The sequence below is a fragment of the Drosophila serrata genome, unplaced genomic scaffold (assembly GCF_035046125.1).
Source record: "Drosophila serrata isolate PLE 108 unplaced genomic scaffold, ASM3504612v1 contig_217, whole genome shotgun sequence".
In the NCBI taxonomy this organism is placed as follows: domain Eukaryota; kingdom Metazoa; phylum Arthropoda; class Insecta; order Diptera; family Drosophilidae; genus Drosophila; species Drosophila serrata.
In genome coordinates this window covers 1,407,483-1,430,014 of record NW_028257115.1, presented here as the reverse complement: position 1 = coordinate 1,430,014, position 22,532 = coordinate 1,407,483, and the positions used below count along the sequence as shown (strand labels likewise).

General features: G+C 39.2%; 3 protein-coding genes across 32 annotated transcripts in view; 2 read left to right on the top strand and 1 right to left on the bottom strand.

Annotated features, from left to right (window-relative positions):
- Positions 1-12,637, top strand: part of Svil (Supervillin) — a 154,316-nt gene extending 141,679 nt beyond the window's left edge. For 22 of the 23 annotated variants that reach the window (XM_086829593.1, XM_086829584.1, XM_086829595.1 and 19 more), the window contains 6 exons: positions 8,417-8,558; positions 8,625-9,135; positions 9,213-9,370; positions 9,433-11,451; positions 11,510-11,757; positions 11,815-12,637. In XM_086829593.1, the coding sequence (XP_086685719.1) occupies positions 8,417-8,558; positions 8,625-9,135; positions 9,213-9,370; positions 9,433-11,451; positions 11,510-11,757; positions 11,815-12,054 (3,318 nt within the window). In that variant the 3' untranslated portion in view covers positions 12,055-12,637. Of the gene's footprint in view, positions 1-7,916; positions 8,160-8,416; positions 8,559-8,624; positions 9,136-9,212; positions 9,371-9,432; positions 11,452-11,509; positions 11,758-11,814 lie in introns of those variants that run through there. The other variant, XM_020958742.2, reaches the window with a different exon arrangement.
- LOC110188846 (uncharacterized) lies at positions 792-5,594 on the top strand. Of its 4 annotated transcripts, none has more exons than XM_020958751.2 (2): positions 792-1,009; positions 3,752-5,594. In XM_020958751.2, the coding sequence occupies exon 2, from the start codon at positions 3,929-3,931 to the stop codon at positions 4,868-4,870; it is 942 nt and encodes a 313-aa protein (XP_020814410.2). In that variant the 5' UTR covers positions 792-1,009; positions 3,752-3,928; the 3' UTR covers positions 4,871-5,594. The 4 variants fall into 4 exon arrangements, with proteins under 4 accessions (XP_020814410.2, XP_020814409.2, XP_086685736.1 ...); XM_020958750.2 differs by having other exon boundaries at positions 799-3,175; XM_086829610.1 differs by lacking the exon at positions 792-1,009 and adding an exon at positions 2,884-3,175 and having other exon boundaries at positions 3,696-5,594.
- A 67-nt stretch (positions 12,638-12,704) lies between the features above and the next one.
- Positions 12,705-21,241, bottom strand: LOC110188824 (purine nucleoside phosphorylase). 5 transcript variants are annotated; one of them, XM_020958714.2, is made up of 5 exons: positions 20,694-21,241; positions 20,150-20,272; positions 18,089-18,163; positions 16,682-17,453; positions 12,705-12,911 (listed from the first exon to the last, which is right to left on the bottom strand). In XM_020958714.2, exons 1-5 carry the CDS (start codon positions 20,810-20,812, stop codon positions 12,825-12,827), a joined length of 1,176 nt encoding a protein of 391 aa, XP_020814373.1. In that variant the 5' UTR covers positions 20,813-21,241; the 3' UTR covers positions 12,705-12,824. The 5 variants fall into 5 exon arrangements, with proteins under 5 accessions (XP_020814373.1, XP_020814374.1, XP_020814370.1 ...); XM_020958715.2 differs by lacking the exon at positions 18,089-18,163; XM_020958711.2 differs by lacking the exon at positions 20,150-20,272.
- Between the last annotated feature and the right edge of the window lie 1,291 nt (positions 21,242-22,532).

Sequence of the window (22,532 nt, the reverse complement as noted above, 5' to 3'; positions counted from 1 at the left end):
TGTATCTGTATCTGTATCTGGACTGTTGTATCTACAAGCTACATTTTTCTGGCGGCTGCTGCCTGCCTGCTTATTGCTGATTATTTTTATTGCCACAATGTGTGTGATTCATTATTTGCGGAGATAAGGTAGTAGTAGCAGCATGTCCCCTATTTTCGTTGCTCTCCATCTGTTACCTTTATTTTATCTTCTTTTTCTTAGCTGAATGCTATTGAATTTTTAGACACTTACATCATTCTTTAATCACAATGAACTTGCACGAATTTATTTTTAGTTTGAGTAATTTTAATTTTGCATTAGGCCTTCTTTCCGCTGCATGTTTCACTGGTGAATCATCGTCTTGGGCAGATGTTTCTCTGAAGGCCCAGCCCCGAAAAAAAAAATGCTGTCCCTTTTGTTTTTTTTTGCTGTGGTCACATTCCAATCACGAATGTGTACACTTAAGATATGTTTATTTTAATAATCATGTTGAATATAATATATATATTTTTAGAAAATTATTAATTAGGGAATTTCTTAAACTGTAGATACTTTATCTGGCAGATTCCTTCCCTTGAGATCTCTTGTGCTTTCTGGTATGCCCACAATGATCTTGTTTATTACGCTTAGTTTAATTTAAAAAGCCTCCTTATTTGCGCTTAGCTGAGGTCTTCCCAGCCTGGCTTCTCTCTTCACTTGGCTACTCTTTCTCTTTCTCTCCCTCTCTCTCTCTCTTTCTCACTGGAAAAAAGCCGGGTCTTCGGAAGATTTCGAGTCGAAGCTACAGCTTTGACGTCTCAGGGGGAAAATTTACGATCCAGTACGAATCGCGACTTGAACGCGAACAGTTCGCATTCGCTGCGGACTTGCATTTCCAATTGCAATACTCGCAAAACTCGGACTTTCGTTTCGTTATTGTTATTAGTATGCATTATTACTACTCGCTGCCGGTTTCAATTGACATTAAAATTGATAAGCGGCAAACTAAAAATAAAATAAGACTAGGCCCCCGTTGCGGGTTGCATAAAAAGTAATGCGAAGCGGTTTCCTGAGTTGCATAAACTGTCGAATGCAGCAGGAAGCGAATGGAGTGTTTTTTATTTATATATTTTTCTTGCATCTATGTATCTGGCATTCGTTGGAGAAAAGATTCCGTGCAATATGAAATTATGAGAAATAAAATATAAATAAACAAGTGTTTCAAGGCTGGCCATAGACCCACACACCCACCAACACCAACACAACACCTATGAGAGAAATGAGACTTTCTCAAATAAAAAGTGCGACGACTGTCAAAATAAAATCTTTGAAATAAAAAGAAAACTCAGAACTGACGACCGCAATCTCTTTTTGCCATTACAAATCGTCAAGAAAAAGAAACAGAAACAGAACCAAAACCCACGCAAATGGTTCCGAAATAATCATTTCACTTTATTCACTACAAAATCTGTTTTGAAAAGCGCATATGTGTTTCCACACATATATATATATATACTTAGATCTATATATTATTGCCAATGTTTATATTAGATGGGGACAAACTAACAGAAAGATGACACAGTTTTGCCAAGGGGCTGCAATATCAACAATTAACAATAAATTCCCATAAATCACAAAGGGGCACCCAGATGTTATTGTTCGAGGCGTTCTAAATTTAGTTCACTTACACTTCAGTACCTCAACGTAAGCTGTTTGCATATGTCGCGTCTCAGATAAACCTGTACAAAATAATAATTATAATAATAACAAACAACAAGCCAGGGAAATGTAGAAACCCCTACAAATATTTGCACCTTTAAAATGGGGCAATAAAATCTTAACAGACATACTTTATTTTGCCCGAGATAAGCAAATGGAATGAAGCTGAAATAAATCTTGAAAAGCATAAAGAAATATTTACTAAATAAAAAAATATACATAGTAGTTATTTCAGTTAAAAATCTAATGATTTACAATACATTATTTATAATGAAGATATTTTCTAACAAAATAAAAAAAAAAAAAAATTTACGAATACGAATACGAATAAAATCTTAACAGAGATAACCAAATGGAATGAAACCGAAATAAATCTTAAAAGGCACAAAGAAATATTTACTTAAAAAAACATATGTTTAAATTTATTTTGTGTACAAAATATTATTCCACTTAAAATTTAACAACTCATGGACAATACATTATTTATTATGATGTTTTTTTCTACCAAAATTAAAAAATTTAAAATTTTTAATACGAATTCTGGAAGATGCAAATAAATCCCGACCACTCTAGGGTTAAGGGCATACTCCTCTTTTCCAATTCGCAACTCAGAAACGAACTCCTTTGAAATGAAAGTTGCCCATCGTGCTGGCTCCCTCGCACCAGCACGTTCTTATCAGAATAACAAACTACTTGACCCAAGGAGACCCAACCAAGAATAACAAAAGCAACAACAATATAACAGCATCATCAGATTGCAAAACAGAATTCTGCGCAAGTGCAGCAGACGAGCTAAAGGAGAGGCCAAGAAACTTGACGAAGGCACAGCATCAAAGATCCACGAAGAGGTGGAGAGAGAGAGAGAGAGAGAGATATAGCGAGCTCCCCAAAAAAAAAGGGAGGCTGTCAGAGAGAGAATACACTGGGAATAGTTTCGGATATCAGAAAAGAAATCCTATTTTCCCAGATATATGTACAAAAAATTAAGAAAACTTATACTTTCTTAAAATGTATTGTAAAAAAAGATGTAAGATGTACATATTATATTTAAAGACAATTTATACAATTCTGTCATCAACAATTCAATTTCTTTGTGAATTTCCAATTATGTGAGCCTAATTTTTCCGAGTGCTGAAAGAGCGACGCGCGCAGCTTTCGTTAAGTTTTTGGATGAGCGGCAGCGTCAAGTTTAGCGTCGGCGGCGTCGGCATTTAAGTTTAAAGCGGGGAGCCAAAGAGAACGAAACGACCGCGAGGCGCAACGGAATACAAAAGGCGTCAAAGAACCAACAAAAACAATAACAGAAACCAAAAACCGAAAAACAAAAAACAAAAAACCGAAATAAAAAAATTAATAGCAAACTAAATAAATAAGCAAAGCTCGGGATATCGGATGACGGCGACGGGGCCAAGATAAAAATACGCACTTGAGAAATTATAAATATTAATGCAAAGTGCAACGCACGGTGCAATGCACGTTGGACACCACTGGACGAAAGGTGTGTGTGTGTGTGTGTGTGTGGGTGTTGTGTGTGACTTGAGGATTCTGGATTTCGGATAATTCCAGCTTCCTGGAAAGTTGAGAAAAATATGAGACTATAGATGGAATTTTGCAATATTTTCTAGTTTTCAAAACTAATTTTAAAATGTGTTTTGTTTTGATAAATTGAGTGAATAGTATGTAGATTTTAAAAATGTATTTAAATATTTAATATTAAAATGATTTTGAAAAGGTTAAAGTGAAAACATTGCAAAATACAGTCAAGTTTCGTTAAGAAAACATAAAATGTAAAGAACTTCCGGAAAACACTGTAAAATTACAAAGGATATTAAGCAAATATTCTACCATATTTTCCGAACTGCAACCAAGTGAATGTCAGGCTCTAAAAACAATAAAAAAAACCTCATTAATAACAAAAAAACTTTAGCAGTTCCGGGAAACATAAAGCAAAATAAATAACAACCTTAAGTAAATAATTATTTTGCCGCGATGTCTCCCCTTTCTGCCACGAATGCCAGTTGTAAAAATAAATATATGAAAAATATTCCATTATTTAACCAATCCCCGTAAACAGAGTGATGTGATGTCATAGCAGAACTGTTACGCTTATCAACAAACAGAACAGAAAAGAAAAAAAAAAAAAATAGTGCAAAAAAGATATCAGCGAGGTAAAAGTTAATAAATCGAATTGCAATTGCGATAGCAAAAGAGCAAATAACTGAGTAGTGACACAACCGGAGCACATTGGAGCATGTCGGATTACACGGAATACCTGGAGGCGGCATGGGAGTGGGCCGAGTGGCTGCCTTACCTGCTGGTGACCTATGTTCTGGTCACCCTCGTTCCCAAGTCCCTGGTGCGGATGAAGCGTTTCGCGGACGCAGACTACGAGGCGAACAGGAACAAGTTCCATCGCTGCTACGGTCCGGAGTTGTGCTGCCATGTTTTGGCCCAGGAGCAGGCCTCCGGAAAGGTCAAACCCAAGGCCAGGAAGCCGGTGACCCGAGTTTACCCCAAACGGCAGCAGGTTGCACCCAAGGAGGAGTTGCCACCGGTATCACCGGCTCCTGTGAAGCGCAGCAATGTCACCAAAATTGCCAGAATGTTCGAGACGGGCAACACGCGGCAGGTGAGCCGTGTGGCACCCGTAACGCTCCCGGAGATCCGTATGTTTGGAGCCAGTGATGAGTCCCGAGATTCGACACCCTGCGCCTCGCGGAAAACATCGATTGCCAGCCAGCTTTCCGCTCAGTTGCAGCACATTGATCACACGATGCACCTGTGGCAGGAACTGGAGGAGGAGCCAATCAAGAAGGCTCCAACCCACAGCGACTGGGAGCCCATGGCTGTCCCGGCTCCGAGGAGGACTCGAGGCACTTCGGCCACACCCTCGACAGCTTCGCCGCTCTCCAGCTCCCCGGAACCCGAAGCATCCCCAGTGCTCCGAAGGAAACCGCCCTCGCTGTGCCTGCAGACCAGCATGGAGGATATCTTTCAAGTGATTGCCAGGAGTGCCGAAGAGTCTGAGGATCGTCCGGATAACCATTGTCTCTCACCGGTGACCTGCATCGATGATATACTCTCCGAACGGAGATTCTCGCGTCCCCTTTCCGCCTACTCCATCACTGATCTCCTCAACGAAGAGCAGGCCGCCTGTGTGGAGGAGGCCACTTACATAAACGAAACCAGATGAGGGATTAGCAGGAGGAGGTTATATTAAAGTGCCATCCCCCCTTTTGGTCTGGCTTGGAGCTGCAAAATAATTAAAGAATTTAACGATTTTAAATCGGAAAAGAAAGGAAAAGGCTATCAAAAAGATACTTTGAATTAATACAAATATTCGATAACAAAGACAATAGTAACCACTACAAAGCGATCTTTTTGCAGCTCTAGTCTTAAGGAAATCAGAGTCATATGACCTCGGAAGACTATTCCTAATCGCCGCCTTTGTTTTAAGACGAAACAAAGCTGATCCGGTGACTCAATCTCATCGGGAGACCTTGCCATGCCCCCAGTTTCCCAGCTTCCCAGCCCCTCCATTATGCATTTTGTTTGCTTAATCGATGGAAACTTAAGCAAATCAAAGTTAAAAACTCCCCCGAACTGAAGTCGCAATTAGCTAACAATGCCTGTACTTAGTAAAGCCCATTATTGTGTATAAATATCTTATTGTCCAGAGCCCAAAATGTTTGTAATTGCAATTGCAAAGCATCTCATAAGCGAGTAGAGAACTGTGTACTGCTAAACTAATTAAACACTATGAATTTGTATTGTAGTATTATCGTTAAATATGTTATATGTTATAAATACGAACTGTATCAAATGCAAAAACCACAATATTAAACCTAATTATATGTATGTAATAAAAACAGATTTATTTTCGTGTGCACAGCTGCTAGAAGCACTGAAGAAGTGTATATTCATTCGTTATTTTCATTATTTTGCATCTGCTTGGCACTATTTTTGTGTAGAGAGAAGATCCAACCATCGGAGCGTGTCTTGTGGCCTAAACACAATTTGTCAAATAAATTGACGCAAATCAAAATGTTGAACCGATCACCATTAATTATAAATCGGGGAGAGATGGGAAAAAGTATTCGCCGCAAAATGATTGTGATGTGAGGTAATTTCGTAGCTGTGTTGTGGCTTTATTTTTTGATTGATTTGATGGCGAACAAAGGCAGTGAAGCATATATTCATAATAAAGGCGAGCTTAAAAGATACAATCATCCAGAGCCATACCCTACAAAGAAAGGCTTGAGGCATTTCAGTTATCAGTACATTGAACCTTGGACATTACTGAATGCAACTTGCAACTTGTTGCAATAACAATAACAGACTTTATCAAGTATTCCGCGAGTTGAATGGGACACTCACTCTCCTCTCAATGAACTATGGATATATGTACATTCGAGTTCCGGGGAAAATTTCCACTTTATTTAGATGCATTTGAAACTACAGAACTGGCCAGATGCCCAGACATTCCCCACGCACTTGAACTTGGCAACCTTAACTTGGCCTAATTGGTCTGGGCTAGTTTCAGGCTTTTTGCTTATTGCCAAATTCTGCCAAATACAGAAAAATGACTGTGTATTCATATGCTAATTTTAACATTTTCACTATAGTTTTAAATATATATGTATACATACAGCACATGCAAAATCGAAATGTCAATAAAACGACGCAAATAAGCAAATAACCAGAGCCGAGCAAAGCCAATAAAATATTATAAATTGCCATTTATTAACTGAGATTCTATGGCGTCATACCTTTTATGTTGAAGTATTTGTTTGGTTTGCTTTATTGGGCTTGTTCAGGTGCGGAAGAATTCTCTAAAATTCTTCTAAATTTGTGTGAGGAATTCTACCTTTTAGAAACCCTTTTGAATCGGCGGTTAATCAAATTATCGTTTGCTCTTTGATTTTTCCGTGTTTCAGCTTGCTTTTACCCAGTTTTATTTACGAGTTTTATCAGTTTATTTTTTGGATGATTCATTCCGAGAGGGTTTCGAATTCGAATTCATTGATAGCCAAAGTATGACACACGCTGAAATTCATCAGAAATCAAGTGTGAAAGAGTGGAGAGTGCTCAAGGTTGACTTTTTATTTTATGAATAATAAAGACTGCTTTAAATTATTGTAATTCATGTTAATTACCGATAATACAACCTCAGTAAGTAGTAGTAATTCCCTTAAAAATTGGGTCAAAAACTCTGGCAAACATAAACAGAAATTCCTAAATATTGCATAAGCTCTTACAATAAATATCTGAGATAAGCTCATTTTTATGAACTTCACCCCAAAAAGTGTGCCTTTACGGTGACAATAAACAACACAAGTAAACTAACTGTAAAGATAAGATTGTTTGCTTAAAAAACTTTTTATCGATATTCCCAGTCGCGACTATAACTTATGCTGAAAGCATGTGTAAACACAGGAATTAAGTTATTCCCTTCCACTGACACTTTTGAGAATGTAAACAAAAGACGGGCGACATCGATCAGGAATATATATAGTATGCCACTCCCCATATCGGTAGCTACTTAATTTTGTTTCTTATCTTTTCGCTGAACTGAGAGTGCGCAAAGCACTGACAGAAAAAGTGATAACTAAATGGGGAAATAATAGTTACTTTTCTTATTAAAATGAAAATGATATATTAATATATTCAGGACTGTCAGCTATGGCTTATAACTTATCCTGTAGCTTAATTTATAATTAAGCATACATTCTACAAATACATAAACATTCAGGACTTTATTGCTTTTTATGCAAGCGAAAGGTGTCTATAGTTGATATTTTATTTATTTCTCCCTCTATTTAATCAAAATCTAATCAAAATATCAAGCGAAATATAAAAGTTTAATTACTCTTGAATGATATTATTGATCTTTTATAGTTTAAATGTTATAGATGATATTATCAATCTTTTATAGTTTAAATGTTATAGAAAAGTCATAAAGTTGATATAAACTTATGTAGACCCAAATGTGGTATTTATTTAGCAATTTTAGACAACGATTTATCAGTTTGGGAAGACCCATAAAGAGAGTTTCCAGAGCTTTATAAAACTGTTTACCTATCAGACCTTTTTTATGACCTTTTTTTCGGAGTGCACTACCCCTTATCTAATCGTATGACTCGCACTGTCTCCCAAGTTCGAGCTCTCCCGGCTCTCGGGACGGCGGAGCACCCAGAGTCTAGCAAAAAAATAGGTGCGCAATTAGCCAAAGCGGCGATTGGCAGTCGCCAGATTGGCATTGTGCTGGCAGCAACCACCTCAACCAAGTTCGCTTCCAGATATTATATACGTTTGCGCTGCGCATCCATCGCGGGTCACTAATGGAGCGTACTTGGCACCGAGGCCTTCAGATTCGCATTCAGATTTAGCGTTTTGAGCGTCGAGGTGTGCCAGGGAAATAAACAGCTAATAGCGAGAACAAACAAAGCTAATAAATAGCCGGCATGGAAAAAGTAAAACTGGTAAAAGCTTTTCCCGTGTTGACAATCTAATTTAACCCTCTAACGGTGGCAGGTGCTTAGTCATCGGGTGTTTGGGAACAACCCAAGCAGATATGGCCGCGTATGTTGACCATATTTTGCGGCTATTAAAATTTGGTTAATTTCTTTATAAACGCGTTCATATTTGGGCCTGCAGCGTAGGAGGTCTCAATCTCCACAAAATTTGGAAAGTGAATGTGTGTAATCAAGATCGTGTCCCTCTCTATTTGGCATTTCAGGAATCGCTATCTTTGGCCCACTCGCTGTCGGACAAGCCGCTGCCACCGTCGCCCCTGATCCCCACCAGCCTTGAGGGCGGCAAGGTCTCCGATCGCTTGAGCAAGCTCAAGTGCAACTCGGAGAACTGGAAGCAGCGGATAGGTGAGTGTATGATCTCTATATATTAAAGGTACCAAATGATACTAATAACTCTTCTTCATTCCCTAGAGCAAACCGATGCCAAGAAGTTCACAGTCGCTGGCCGACTGCAAAAGAAGGCCCAATCCCCTGTGGAGCTACAATTCGAGCGTTCGCCTAATGATGCAGCCAAAAAGTGTCCCATGTTGGAGGTGCGCAGCGCCAATCAGCCCCAGTTGGGCTTGGCCAAGAGCCCCTCCATGATGGTGACCACTAGCACTGCTAATACCAATAACAAGGCAGCTCTCCGTAGCTTGAGCGTTAATCCCGAGGAGGAGGTGCCCAGTCTGAGTCGCTCCAACAGCAGCAGCAGCAGCTCGGATTCAGATGTGGAACGAACCTCACCGCAGAATGCCAAACAGAACAAGGAGCTGGCCAACACCAAGAGTGCGGCTGCACCCACAAATGTGGGAGCTAGGATTCAGGTGCCGCGTCTCGACGACAAGGAGACCTTCGAGAACTTCTTTGCCACGAAGCCTAAGCTGGAGGAGAGCGTGGAGCTGGAGATTAGCACCTTTGATGTCATTAAACCGACAGAACGGTGAGCAATAAATTCCATTTATGGGATCAATCAATTCCACTTATCTCTTCGAAATTCAAAATTCCCGTTTATTTTAGCTTGGTAAGCAAACGCCATGTTCAGGGACCCAAGGGACGCCGGGCAGCCCGCAATCCTCTCAAGAGTCTGGCTGCACGTGAGGACATTACCTCGGAGTACACAGAAATGAAGACGGGCGTGGCCGAACGTGAGCTCAGGCGCCTCAAGATGGAGTCATGTGAGTTGGCTTTAATCTCTGTGCTAAGATTCCCAACTAAACCTAGTTTCTTTTTCCCTTAGATGGCCAGAATACCAACCTGGCTGCCGAGGCAATTGCCGGCTTGGCCTCCATAGAGGACTTCAAGTCGGTGGCTTTACGCTCCTCGTCGATTCCCCTGCAGCAGATGTGGCTGCCCCACAAGCCGGTGATGCTACTTCACGTAAAGGGACGAACTCACGTCCAAACTCGACTGGTGGAGCCTACGCACACCTCACTGAATCGCGGGGATTGCTTCATTTTGGTCGCCGGATCTCAGCTGTTCCGCTATGTCGGCTCCTTTGCCAATGTCATTGAGATCTCGCGCAGCAAGAAGATCTGCGCTGCCATTCTGGAGAACAAGGATCTTGGGTGCACCGCCAGCCAGGAGGTGATACTCACCGATGGCAAGTACTTGAACGAGCGGCAGTGGCGTCAGTTCTGGAAGTTGCTGGGAAAGAAGGAGGATGATACCTCGGAGATTTCAGACAGCGGTCATGCCGACGAGGACGATGTGTTCGAGAGCAGTCTGATTGAGACGAACAAGATCTACGAGTTCAAGGATGAGGCCCTCGTTCCCCTGGACAAGTACTGGGGCTGTATACCCAAGGTGGACATGCTGGACACGCGCAAGGTGCTTATCTTTGACTTTGGCAGTGAGCTGTACGTGTGGAACGGCAAGAACGCCTCCTCGGACGCCAAGCGAGCGGCCATGAGACTGGCGCAGGAACACTTTGGTGCCGAGAATGGAGCAGACTATGCCGAGTGCTACTTGAACCCGCTGAACTATGTCTCAATTGTGGGTCGTCGTGAAAATACCAAATACGCCAAGCGCACAGCTCAACGCCCGGAGTGGTGTGTCCTCGGGAAGATCACCCAGAACATGGAGACGGTGCTGTTTAAGGAAAAGTTCAGCGACTGGCCGGAGCTGGAGCGCGAGGACTTGGAGAAGGATTACCTTGCCAACGGCGTCCATGTGGTGCGAGCTTTGAATGGAATTGCTCTGCACAAGGGCGAACCCTACGAGGAACCGAATCTGGTGCTGGAGCAGTCAAATCTGGGACGTGGAAACTTCTACTACGACACCGATACGATGCGCCACTTCGATGTGATCACCAAGTCCACGGACAAATGGCAGATCCACGAATTCAACTTTGATGCGGCCCCTGCACGCGAGGACTACGGTCACTTTTACTCCTCGGAAAGCTACATAGTTCGCTGGATCTACCAGATTTCCGTCACAGTACGCGAGCTGAGCGGCAAGGTCTCCAATAGGAGCACCGTTGGACGGGATAGGTGCGTGTACTTCACCTGGCAGGGTCAGGACTCGAGTGCCAATGAGAAGGGTGCAGCGGCACTGCTAACCGTTGAGCTGGACAAGGAGAAGGGCGCCCAGTTGAGGGTGTCGCAAGGCGATGAATGCACAGCCTTTGTTCGCTTATTCCGCCAGCTGTGGCAGCACCGTGGACGCAAGGAGCAGTGCCTGGAGAGGCGCAGCCAGTGGCGGCTCTACCAAATACAAGGAAACGTCACCGAGGAAACACTTATCAAGGAAGTGGACTGCCACTCCCGTCAACTGCGCTCTCGCAGCTCAATGCTCCTGATCCATGGCAGCCAAGGAAGCGTAATTGTCTGGCATGGATCCAAGAGTGCTCCTCACACACGATCTGTGGCCCTGAAAGCTGCCCAAGATATTGTCGAGCAGCTGCCGAAGGATCTCTTTAGCAGCGAGAAAGCCAACCTCACAGAGCAGGACGAGGGCTCTGAGAACGAGGACTGCAAAAAGGCACTGGGATTAACGGCTGAAGCTGTTGATTATGACAGCCTGCTGAAGTCCACAAAGTCGTTCGATTACCAAATAAGGATCTTTAATTTCTCCAGCACCCAGGGCGTGTTTAAAGCAATCGAACTGAGCGATCCCCTGCGCTGCCAGGATCTGCACAGTCCATATCCCTTCAGCCAGAATCAGCTCTATAATGCTCGTCAGCCCACGATCTTTTTGTTGGACAATGGCGACGAGCTGTGGCTCTGGATGGGCTGGTGGCCCCTAGAGGACGTAAAGAGTAAGTGTTTTTTGTATTTTATTAGATATTGGTAATAATTTTTATGTTCTGACTTTAGTAAACACCGATGAGCGAAGCAGTCCCACCAACGACAATCGGGCTGGAGTTAATCGATGGATCTCAGAGAGACGTGCTGCCCTCGAGACAGCCGTCGGCTATTGGCGTGCCAAGCACGGCGAGAACGAGAAGGAGGCCTTCCACGGCGTCAAGGGTCAGGTGGTGTGGGCAGGCCTGGAGCCACTGGCCTTCAAGGCGCTATTTCCCGACTGGACGGAGCGGTCCGATGTGCGAGAGATCAACGAAGAGGTAAATTGGTACCAGGAATACCAGGGAAAGTTAATTTATTTAATGTTTTTCCTGCAGGATGGCCGCACCGTTGCTCCGATAACCATAGCAGAAATGCTAGCACAAATGACACAGACCGAATACCCGCTGGAGGTGCTCAAGGCACGACCCCTGCCCGAGGGAGTGGAGCCCACTCGATTGGAGGTCTACCTAAACGCCGAGGACTTCCAGGTGGCACTGGGCTGCAGCCGCGCGGAGTTTGAGCAACTGCCCATATGGAAGCAGACCAAACTCAAGAAGGAGCGCGGGCTGTTCTAGGAGAGAGGCACAATGCAACCGAATAGACTTGAACACAATCACAAAACAATACAATTTTCTAAGCACTTTTTTGTAGGCGGCGATGCTTTTGCAACGGGCACAGACAGATCGTATATCTATATCGTATTCTACATGCTAGGCCTATATAGTATAGCATATACACACACACGTGCGCATATCCCCATGTACTCTCTCTATTTTACGCATAATACATAACACATACATATGTATGCCTTTGCAATAAATTTCAAACTCGCTTCATTCGACAAACGGTCCGAGTCCTTCGATTTTACCTGTATATAATTTTAAGTTGAATTGTTTTACCATTTTACCATTTACCATTATTTAACTTCATACTTTTAATGTTTTAACGAAATTGCATTTGTTTAATCTCTGCAAACACCAAAAAAAAATAAGGAAAAACGCAACGAGTTCTCGTTATTTCATTGTTTTCAGTTCGATATCATTTTAATGCTAGTTTTATTTCCCTAATTTAATATCGATGCCTATGTATTCGTGTTTTTATCATGTTAAAAACTATTACGTATATTTAATTTTTATTAAATAACATTTTATTGTATTATTTATGGTTGTTTTTTACTACTTTGGCTTAGGAAAGGGTATAATTGTCTGTTATAAATAAAACCACATTTTCGATTGTTTTCTTTCTTTTATTTTATTTAACATAATTTAGTTAAACTATTCCCTAGCCTTATACTGTAAATTTTAGTTAAAGTTCAGAATCCAACGCTATTCCCCTCATTCGCCGTCTATGCGGACGCCGTGTGGATCTCCCGGATGAGTCGGGAAACCAGTTCGCAGCAGGCTTTCTGCCTATTCTTTGCCACGGCCATAACCTGAAATAAAAAGTATACATATATATTATTTTCTTTTGTTTTTGTAAATTTTTGTTGTTGTTGTTGTAGAAGAGTTGTTGTTGTTGTTGTAGGCCATGCGGACGCTTCAAATTGGTTAAAAATCAACGATTTCAGGTTTCAGATACCAGGCGAACAGAAAGCAGCAGCAAGCAACTGAATTTTTGGCAGGCAAGGGCTGCCGGATCGATCGCATACGCCATCGATCCGGCAACGTTTGACTGGCCAATGTTACCGGATCGACCGCTTATGCCATCGATCCGGCAACGTCTGACTGGCCAATGCTACCGGATCGACCGCATATACCATCGATCCGGCAACCCTTGCATGTCAAAAATTCAGCTGCTTGCTGCTGCTTTCTGTTCGCCTGGTATCTGAAACCTGAAATCGTTGATTTTTGACCAATTTGAAGCGTCCACATGGCCTACAACAACAACAACAATTATTTAACAACAAATTACAACAACAACAACCATTTTACAACAACAACAAATTACAAAAACAACATTTTTTGCTTTTGACTATAAGGCGCCAACTGATCGGTTATTTAAATGCGCATTCAAATTTGGCGGTTAATTTGCATTGCGCCAACTGATCGGCACGACATGGCGGGAACTTTGAATCTATTTAAGTAACTGAAAATGTGCAATGATCGTTTATTTAAATTCGAATTCAAATTTGGCGGCTATTTACATTGCGGCAACTGATCGGCGTGACCTGGCGGGAACTTTAAATCTACTTAAATAACTGAAAATGTGCAAATCGAAGCGCCGTTATAGTCTACAACAACAACAACAATTATTTAACAACAAAAACCAAAAACCATTTTACAACAACTAAAATGTACAAAAACAACACTTTATGCTGTTAACTATAAGGCGCCAACTGATCGTTTATTTAAATACGCATTCAAATTTGGCGGCATTGCGGCAACCGATCGGCATTACATGGCGGGAACTTTGAATTTGTTTAAATTCGACGGTTAACTGATATGGCGGGATAGTTTATTTAAATTCGAATTTAAATTTGTCTGTTATGTTATTGTATTTTATTTTTCTTTTTTTACTGTAAATTTTTATTGTTTTAAATTTATGTTGTTGTAAAAAAGATGTTGTAGTTTAAGGCAAATGCAACAAGGCCTTGAATTTGGCAAATGACATTTTCAGTACAAATTCAAATGAAAATTATTGAAAATTTTAATAATATAGCCCCTTTTAAAAGTTTTAGAATTTGGCAAAAACTAAGAAGACAAATTCTTTCATGTCTTTGAGCAGTCATCGACTTTTTGCACATTAATTGCCACCAGGAACACTAAAGTATTTGCATTTTTTCTTTGATATTTATCTATAATTTTATTTTATATATATTTTTTTAACCACTTAAACTTTAAAAACGCATAACTTAGCCAAAAATTGATTAATTTCAATTCGGAAAGCGGTTCCATGCTAGTTTTTATCAGGTTAACAAATCTGCAAACTCAGTTTAAAATAAAAATTTTTGACGATTTTTGAAAATTTTAACGATGTAACCCCTTTTAAAATTTTCAAAAATTGGCTAAAATTGTCAAAATTTTTGTTCTCATGTTTTTGGTACTCATTAACTAGGATTTTAATAGCGATTCAGAATGTATACGACTTTTTGCAATCGTCAAAGTTTTGGACATTTTATGCCGCCACAAACACTAAATGAAATGAATATTTTCATTGACATTCAACAATAACTTAGTATGACATTTTTTAAACAAACTAAAGTAAAAAAAACTTACAACTTTGCCAAACATTGATTAATTTCAATTCGGAAAGCTGTTCTGTGCTAATTTTTATAGCGCCAACAATTCTGCATACTCAGTTCTTCAATTAAAAAAATTCAATTTTTTGTCACATTTTGACAATTTTAACGATGTAACCCCTTATCTTTTTTTGCAATTTTGAAAAAATATTAAAAAATTTGTTTTTCTGCAAGACATGGCTAGATCGATTCCGCTGTTCGTGCTGATCAAGAATATATATGATTTATAGGGTCGGAAATGATTCCTTCATTGTTTTAAAAGCTTCTGATTAATACTAATACCCTAAAAAAAAAGGTATAAAAACAGAAAATTTTTTAAATAATCAGTGTTTTTCAAACTTCATAACTGGGCCAAAAATACATAAATTTCAATTCGGAAAGCAGTTCTGTGTTTGTTTTTAAAGCGCTAACAAATCTGCATACCGCGTTTGTTGATGCTGCTAAGAGATTCTGACTAAAATTTTAATAACCTGGAAAATGGCATAAAAACAGGCAATTTCTTTAAATAACCAGTGTTTTTCAAACATCACAATTAAGCCAAACATGCGTTAATTTCAATTCGAAAAGCTGTTCTGTGCTAATTTTTATAGCGCCAACAATTCTGCATACTCAGTTCTTCAATTTAAAAAATTCAATTTTTTGACACATTTTGACAATTTTAACGATGTAACCCCTTATCTTTTTTTGCAATTTTGAAAAAATATTAAAAAATTTGTTTTTCTGCAAGACATGGCTAGATCGATTCCGCTGTTCGTGCTGATCAAGAATATATATGATTTATAGGGTCGGAAATGATTCCTTCATTGTTTTAAAAGCTTCTGATTAATACTAATTCCCTAAAAAAAGGTATAAAAACAAACCATTTTTTTAAATAATCAGTGTTTTTCAAACTTCATAACTGGGCCAAAAATGCATAAATTTCAATTCGGAAAGCTGTTTTGAGCTAGTTTTTAAGGCGCTAACAAATCTGCGTACCACGTTTGTTGATGCTGCTAAAAGATTCTGACTAAAATTTTAATAACCTGGAAAATGGCATAAAAACAGGCAATTTCTTAAAATAACCAGTGTTTTTCAAACATCATAATTAAGCAAAAAATGCGTTAATTTTAATTCGAAAAGCTGTTCTGTGCTAATTTTTATAGCGCCAACAATTCTGCATACTTAGTTCTTCAATTTAAAAAATTCAATTTTTTGCCGCATTTTGACAATTTTAACGATGTAGCCCCTTATCTTTTTTTGCAATTTTGAAAAAAAATGAAAAAATTTGTTTTCCCGCAAGACATTGCTAGATCGATTCCGCTGTTCGTTCTGATCAAGAATATATATGATTTATAGGGTCGGAAATGATTCCTTCATTGTTTTAAAAGCTTCTGATTAATACTAATTCCCTAAAAAAAGGTATAAAAACAAACCATTTTTTTAAATAATCAGTGTTTTTCAAACTTCATAACTGGGCCAAAAATGCATAAATTTCAATTCGGAAAGCTGTTTTGAGCTAGTTTTTAAGGCGCTAACAAATCTGCGTACCACGTTTGTTGATGCTGCTAAAAGATTCGGACTAAAATTTTAATAACCTGCAAAATGGCATAAAAACAGGCAATTTTTTTAAATAATCAGTGTTTTTCAAACATCACAATTAAGCCAAAAATGCGTTAATTTAAATTCGAAAAGCTGTTCTGTGCTAATTTTTATAGCGCCAACAATTCTGCATACTCAGTTCTTCAATTTAAAAAATTCAATTTTTTTGCCAAATTTTGACCATTTTAACGATGTAACCCCTTATAAAATTTGGAAAATTAAAAAAAAAAAATCGAAAATTTATTTTTCTTGCAGACCTGCCTAAATCGTTTCTGCTATTAATGCTGATCAAGAATATATAAGGTTTATAGGGTCGGAAATGATTTTTTCACGGTATTACAAGCTTCTGACTAGAATTAGAATATCCTTAAAGGGTATAAACATACCTCATCGTGGTTGGCCTCTTCGTCCTTCTTGTCGCTGTACTCCGTGGCACACTTATTCGTGATCAGGCTGAAGGCGAACACCTTCATGTCGCAGTGCCGGGCAGTGATCACCTCGTGGACGGTGGACATGCCCACCGCGTCCACGCCCATCATGCGCAGCGCCTTCAGCTCGGCAATGGTCTCGTAGTTGGGTCCGCCCAGACAGGAATAGACGCCGACATGGACATTCGACTCGATGCCCATGGCCTTGCCGATCTCGATGGCCTTGTTGATCAAATCCTTGTTGTACGAGTTGGTCAGAGCTGGGAAGCGTGGTCCAAAACGTGGATCGTTGGGTCCCTGGAGCGGTGAGTTTCCAGCAAAGCCGAGCATATTGACGTGGTCGTGCATTAGCATAATGTCTCCCACGGCATATCTCGGATTGATGCCACCCGCCGCATTTGTGGCGAACAGGTACTCCACGCCACACAGCTTCATCACACGCACCGGCATCGAGCATTTGGCCAGGGGATAACCCTCGTAGAAGTGGAATCGACCCTGCATGGCCATCACAGTGGCACCCTCCAGAGTACCGACCACCAACTTCCCGGCATGTCCCTCCACGGTAGACACCGGGAAATTGGGGATCTTCTCATACTCGAAGATCCTTGCATCCTGGATAATATCGGCCAGAGAACCGAGGCCAGATCCGCAGATAATACCGATCTTGGGGCGCACGCCGGCTCCCTTGGTGATGAAATCGGCAATCTCCTGGATGACCTCATAGGGGTACCTGTCGAGCATCAGAATCCTCAATTAGTCAATTGTTCAAGCTTAAAATGTAACCAGTTATCGATGAGGTTAACACAGGGAAAACGCCTGAAAGAATGAGGAACACAGCACTTCTTTAAGTACTCTTCACGCTGAGAATCGATGGACTTGTTTAAATGGAACTCCCCGAGGGAGGAATAGATACAAATACCAACCAATAAGAGATATGAAAATGAACGAGAAAAGATATATAGAGACAGATACAAATCGAATTGTTATCACAACAAATATTCATTTATAACGAATAATTTCAATTGATATTGTGTTGTTTTGATGATGGGACAGAATCACAAATAGATAGTCAGATTCAGGAATGTGATCACTGGAAAGAATTACTTTCCTTTGGGTTTTTACAAGGAATAACAATGGATTCGAGTAATGAAATTTCTCAATTAGCAAAACTAAAACAAAACACAATAATAAACAAATACAGTTTTGGTAGAAAATCTTTGCTATCTTTTTCTGCAAAGAAACAATTGTAATGTAATGAACATGTGTGGATTTTCACCAAAAAACGACAGATACAAATGACAACAACTTTACAATCGGAAGACATATAAAACGTAAGAATCCACTCAGAAGAATTGGTCTACGAACGTGTCTTCGTTGAGAACCTTCAATGCCCTCATCTCTTCGGGCGTTAGATCGCACTGGATTTTGCCATTACTTTTGCTGCAATTATGAAATAAAAACTATGAATTGTTGGACTAGGAAAGTTTTCCCCAAAAGAGGTAAGTGATATAAACACACAGACATGGAGCTGAAAGCTGGAAGAAATGTCAACAAATAGGGTAGATAAGGACTCGCCATATCATTTATGGTTTTCTCTTTGGCAATCGCAAGGGTATTGTGAAATTGTGACAAACATACTAGTTTGGTAAGCTCTATAATTCTAGACCAATTATCGATCCAGTCGAAACCCGCAATTAAGTACTATTAGAGCCATAAAGAATTCAGTTGGCTCGAGGTTGAGTTGCACGAACTTGAACTGCAAGTCGAGTAATGTTGACAAATGTTGTTAACAAATCCGAACTCGTAACCCCCACGTGCTGTTGCGAGGAGGCTGCTTTCATCATTTTGTTTTTGAAACAATCTGATGATAAGCCTCCGATGATGCTGCTACTTGTATTATCAATATTAAACAGGGGACAAAACAAAAACACGCCTTTAAAAGTAAACATTAAGTGCGTCATTAAAATGGGTTTAACGAAAAAAAAAAGAAAACGAGGGAGCTCACAATCACGCATAACTTCCACTAATTGGAAACTTCGGGTATTAATCCCTTTAATAAATGCGTCTGGAGGAAGCCGGTCGTTTATGGAAATTCGATCTGAACACGCGACATGGCAGATCTTCCAAGATATCGCCGCCTTCATCAATATTCAGCAAATATTCGAAAACTAGTTTCGTAACTAATCAAGAAAATAAACCGGCGTGTTGGGGCATCGCGTTCTTTATCGGCAATTTTGCCAATTACTTGATGGTATGTGGTAAAGATAATGAGTTGGAGGCCCGTGTCAAGATCAGGAACACGCCCGCTTTCCAGAGCCAATCGGCTGCGAGTCGATTTCGCAATTAATTGGGCCAAAATGGTTCGATAAACACCTGGCCCTATCTTGATTGCTAATCAATTAAAGGTAGGTTGGCTGACCAATAAGGGGAATTTTAAGCTTGTAATCGATTCCACTTTTGATAAGTTTTACGAATAAAATAGCTAACTTTAAACTATTAATTCTCATGGAAGAATTTTACTAAAAATACTTTATATTTCCTGTGTAGTAAACCCGAATGAACTTTAACAAAATTAATCAAAAAAGGAAAATAACTACGGGAAGCCGAGGTTTATAAACCCTTCATGCTTCCAAACGAATTAAGGGATCGAATCGGAAATTGATTATAAGCTAAAGCTTAAATATTTGTATTATTTAAATCAATATTAATCAAAATTTTTATTAGAATTTTTTCGATCAAAGTTTAAAATACTCATAACTATGCCAAAACATCATTAATTTCAATTGGGAAATCGCTCCAATGTTAGTTTTTATAAGGTTAATAAATCTGCATACTTAATTAAGAATTTTAAAAATTGAAATTTTTACCAATTTTTGAAAATTTTAACGATGTAACCCCTTTCCTTTATTTCAAAAAATTGAACATTTTTGAAAAAGCTATTTTTTTTTCTGCGGGAGAAAGCTAAAACGATTTTCCTGTTGATGCTGATCACGAATATATAGGATTTATCGGGTCGGAAATGATGTCTTCAAATGGTTACAAGCTTCTGACTGAAATTATAATACCCTTGAAAGGGTATTAAAAGAACACTCCATATAATCGTATGCAGATTAAAGATCGCTCTCCGAATGGGATTTTAATGACTTGCGTTGTCGTTTGACAAAAATTGATAAGCCCTGGACTACTGGAATGTCTTAATTAAAATTCAAGAAACAGAATAGATCTTTGCTTAGCTTATTTGTTGATAGCGCCGGGAAAAATCAAGGACAAGTTCTAGCTGGCATTTTAATTTGGATTTCTTTGAAACAATTTGGATTTGAAGCTCACCTGCCAACGTGGGCAAAATTTTAAGGTAAAGCTGTAATTGGTATTACATGAATTTTTCCAGACATCCTTTCCTATTTGTTTAGAGGGATTTACACTTACAGCAGAGACTGTGGCGTGGGTATGACCTTCTCATCACTGTTGGTAGTGGCGGCCTTCTTGGGCGCACAGGTGTTCCCTGGCTTGGAGCCACCTTGTCCGGAGCAACAGTCCTTCGAGCACATTCTGCCAGAAAATGGTGAAGAGTCTTAGGTGGAAAGCTGTCCGGCAAGCAGCGAATTTGTTGATGAAATTTGGAATAGAAAATTTCAGGTTGCTCCAAGCCGAAAGTGAGCGTGTGTTCTAAGGTGACTACGTTAAGCAAATGGAAGCAACGCAGGCCTTGATAATTTCAAAGGCTTTATTGATTCGTAAAAGCGGTTTTATTTGTTATAGGGAAAGAATTGGTAAGTCAGAAAGGTGGGAAGGTGGACAGGTGTTGCGGCGGGGTTAAGGCAAAACTAAAATAGGGCCCACAAAGCAATCGAAAGGTTCAAAAGGTTATTGGAAGTTTCAATTAAAGCCAATGTTGCACTTAACGAGCCTTTGGCGTGAGGCCCAGGATTATTAATTCCCCCGAGAACCCAAACCCAAGTGAGGTACTTACGTGGGATTCTCCTGGGCGGTGTAATCGGCCGACTTGTTTCCATTGCTGTGGCCATTGCTGTGTCCATTTCCCTTGCTGGTGGTCACTTCGCTGCCATTGGAATTGTTGTAACCCGTCATTGTGAGAGTTGTCTTTGTTCAATCAAAATACACTGCAATTATATAATCAGCAAACTCAGCTCAGCTGCCGCTTCTTCAGGTTATGCAAATCCTTAACTTTCGCGCTTTAGATTATGTTAAAATCGGACCGCGTTGAATAAATATATATTTTTTGCTGTTCGAATCAAAGCTAATTTAGCGCAGAAACTGGAATTTCTTTTGTAATCTAGTTACTTTGCACAGCTGACTTTTATGATTTTGTATTTTATTATTAATGTTTATTGCCGCGTCCAGAACTCGATGGTACTCTATATGGTATCTCCTTCGCGATTGCTGTTTGCTTGAGCGTCGTCGATTGTTGAATGAACTTCGCCGACTGACGGACGAGGGTTTTATAAACTGGAAGGCATGACGCTGGCAGAGCTGGCGGCGCAGGTTCCAGCGGCAGCGTTACACAGTGAAAAATAAAATTAAATTGATAAATAAAAATATCGAAATTAAATTTTTAAATAAATTGTCAAATTGTAATATATGTTTTAGACGGAAAATAGTTTCATTTATGTTTATCTACTTACAGGGTATTATAATTTTAGTCGGAAGCTTGAAATAATGTGAAGAAATCTTTTTCGAAAATTTGCAAAAATCGGTAAAAAAAAATTCATATTTTAAATGGAGTATACAGTTTTATTAACCTGATAAAAATTGTATACTGCCGTTTTCCAAATCAAAAAACATTTTGGCTAATTATGAAATTTTTAAATTTTGTTTTCAAAAATTTCAGAAAAAATATGTTAATATCCATTAAAATTGGTATTTCACCTTCAGTCGGAAGCTAAAAAAAAATGAAGGAGTCATTTCCGACCCTATAAATTCATATATATTCTGATCAGTATCAATAGGCAAATCTCTTAAGCCATCTCCGTCAGAAAAAAATATTTTGAAAAATGCTCAAATTTTTTTAAAAATTGAAAGTGGAATTTCAAAAATTGGCAAAAATTACAATTTTTCAAAATTCTAAATTGAGTATAAACCTAATAAAAAAAACTTTGATTTTTATAAAAAAAGTCATATAAAGAAAAAATCAATAAAACTATCAAATAAATAAAAAACAAAAGGGACAAAGATTCTTCTTCCCATTGTTTTTTTGTGTGTATAGGAAAAACAACACTAAGAGATCGGAATCTGCGTGATGCCTTTGCCCGCGCTGATTGTTCAGCATTCAATTTTATTATATTGCCGGAATTGTTGCTCCTAAACTAACTAATTGAATTGAGCGAATTTAAATACACCAAACAATATATATTTGCGGATAAGAAAGGCAATACTTTGAGCTAACCATTAGGTAAGGAAAGATAGTTACAATCATAAATGATTCCGCCATTACTTACAACTGATAATATTTATTATCTTTTTAAATGGATTTGTGCTATTTGAGCAAGACTTTTATCAGCTTTTAGCAAAGTTATTTTATAAGAGTGGATTCTTATCTTTAGGGGTTTTCTTTTCTAGAACATTGATATTGTAAATATTTAAATAATATTATAATAAACTTGAACAAGACTTTGCAACATTGTCCAATTAATCATAAAGCAAACATAATAATCGCGACTGGACTATTTATAAATATTAATTTCAAAACATGCCACTGGCCGAGAATTTTTTTAAATTGCGACATCGCCAACCTTTGCTTATCAGCGAAATTACTAGGAAAGTTTTAACAGATCATCAGTTTCTAACCAGA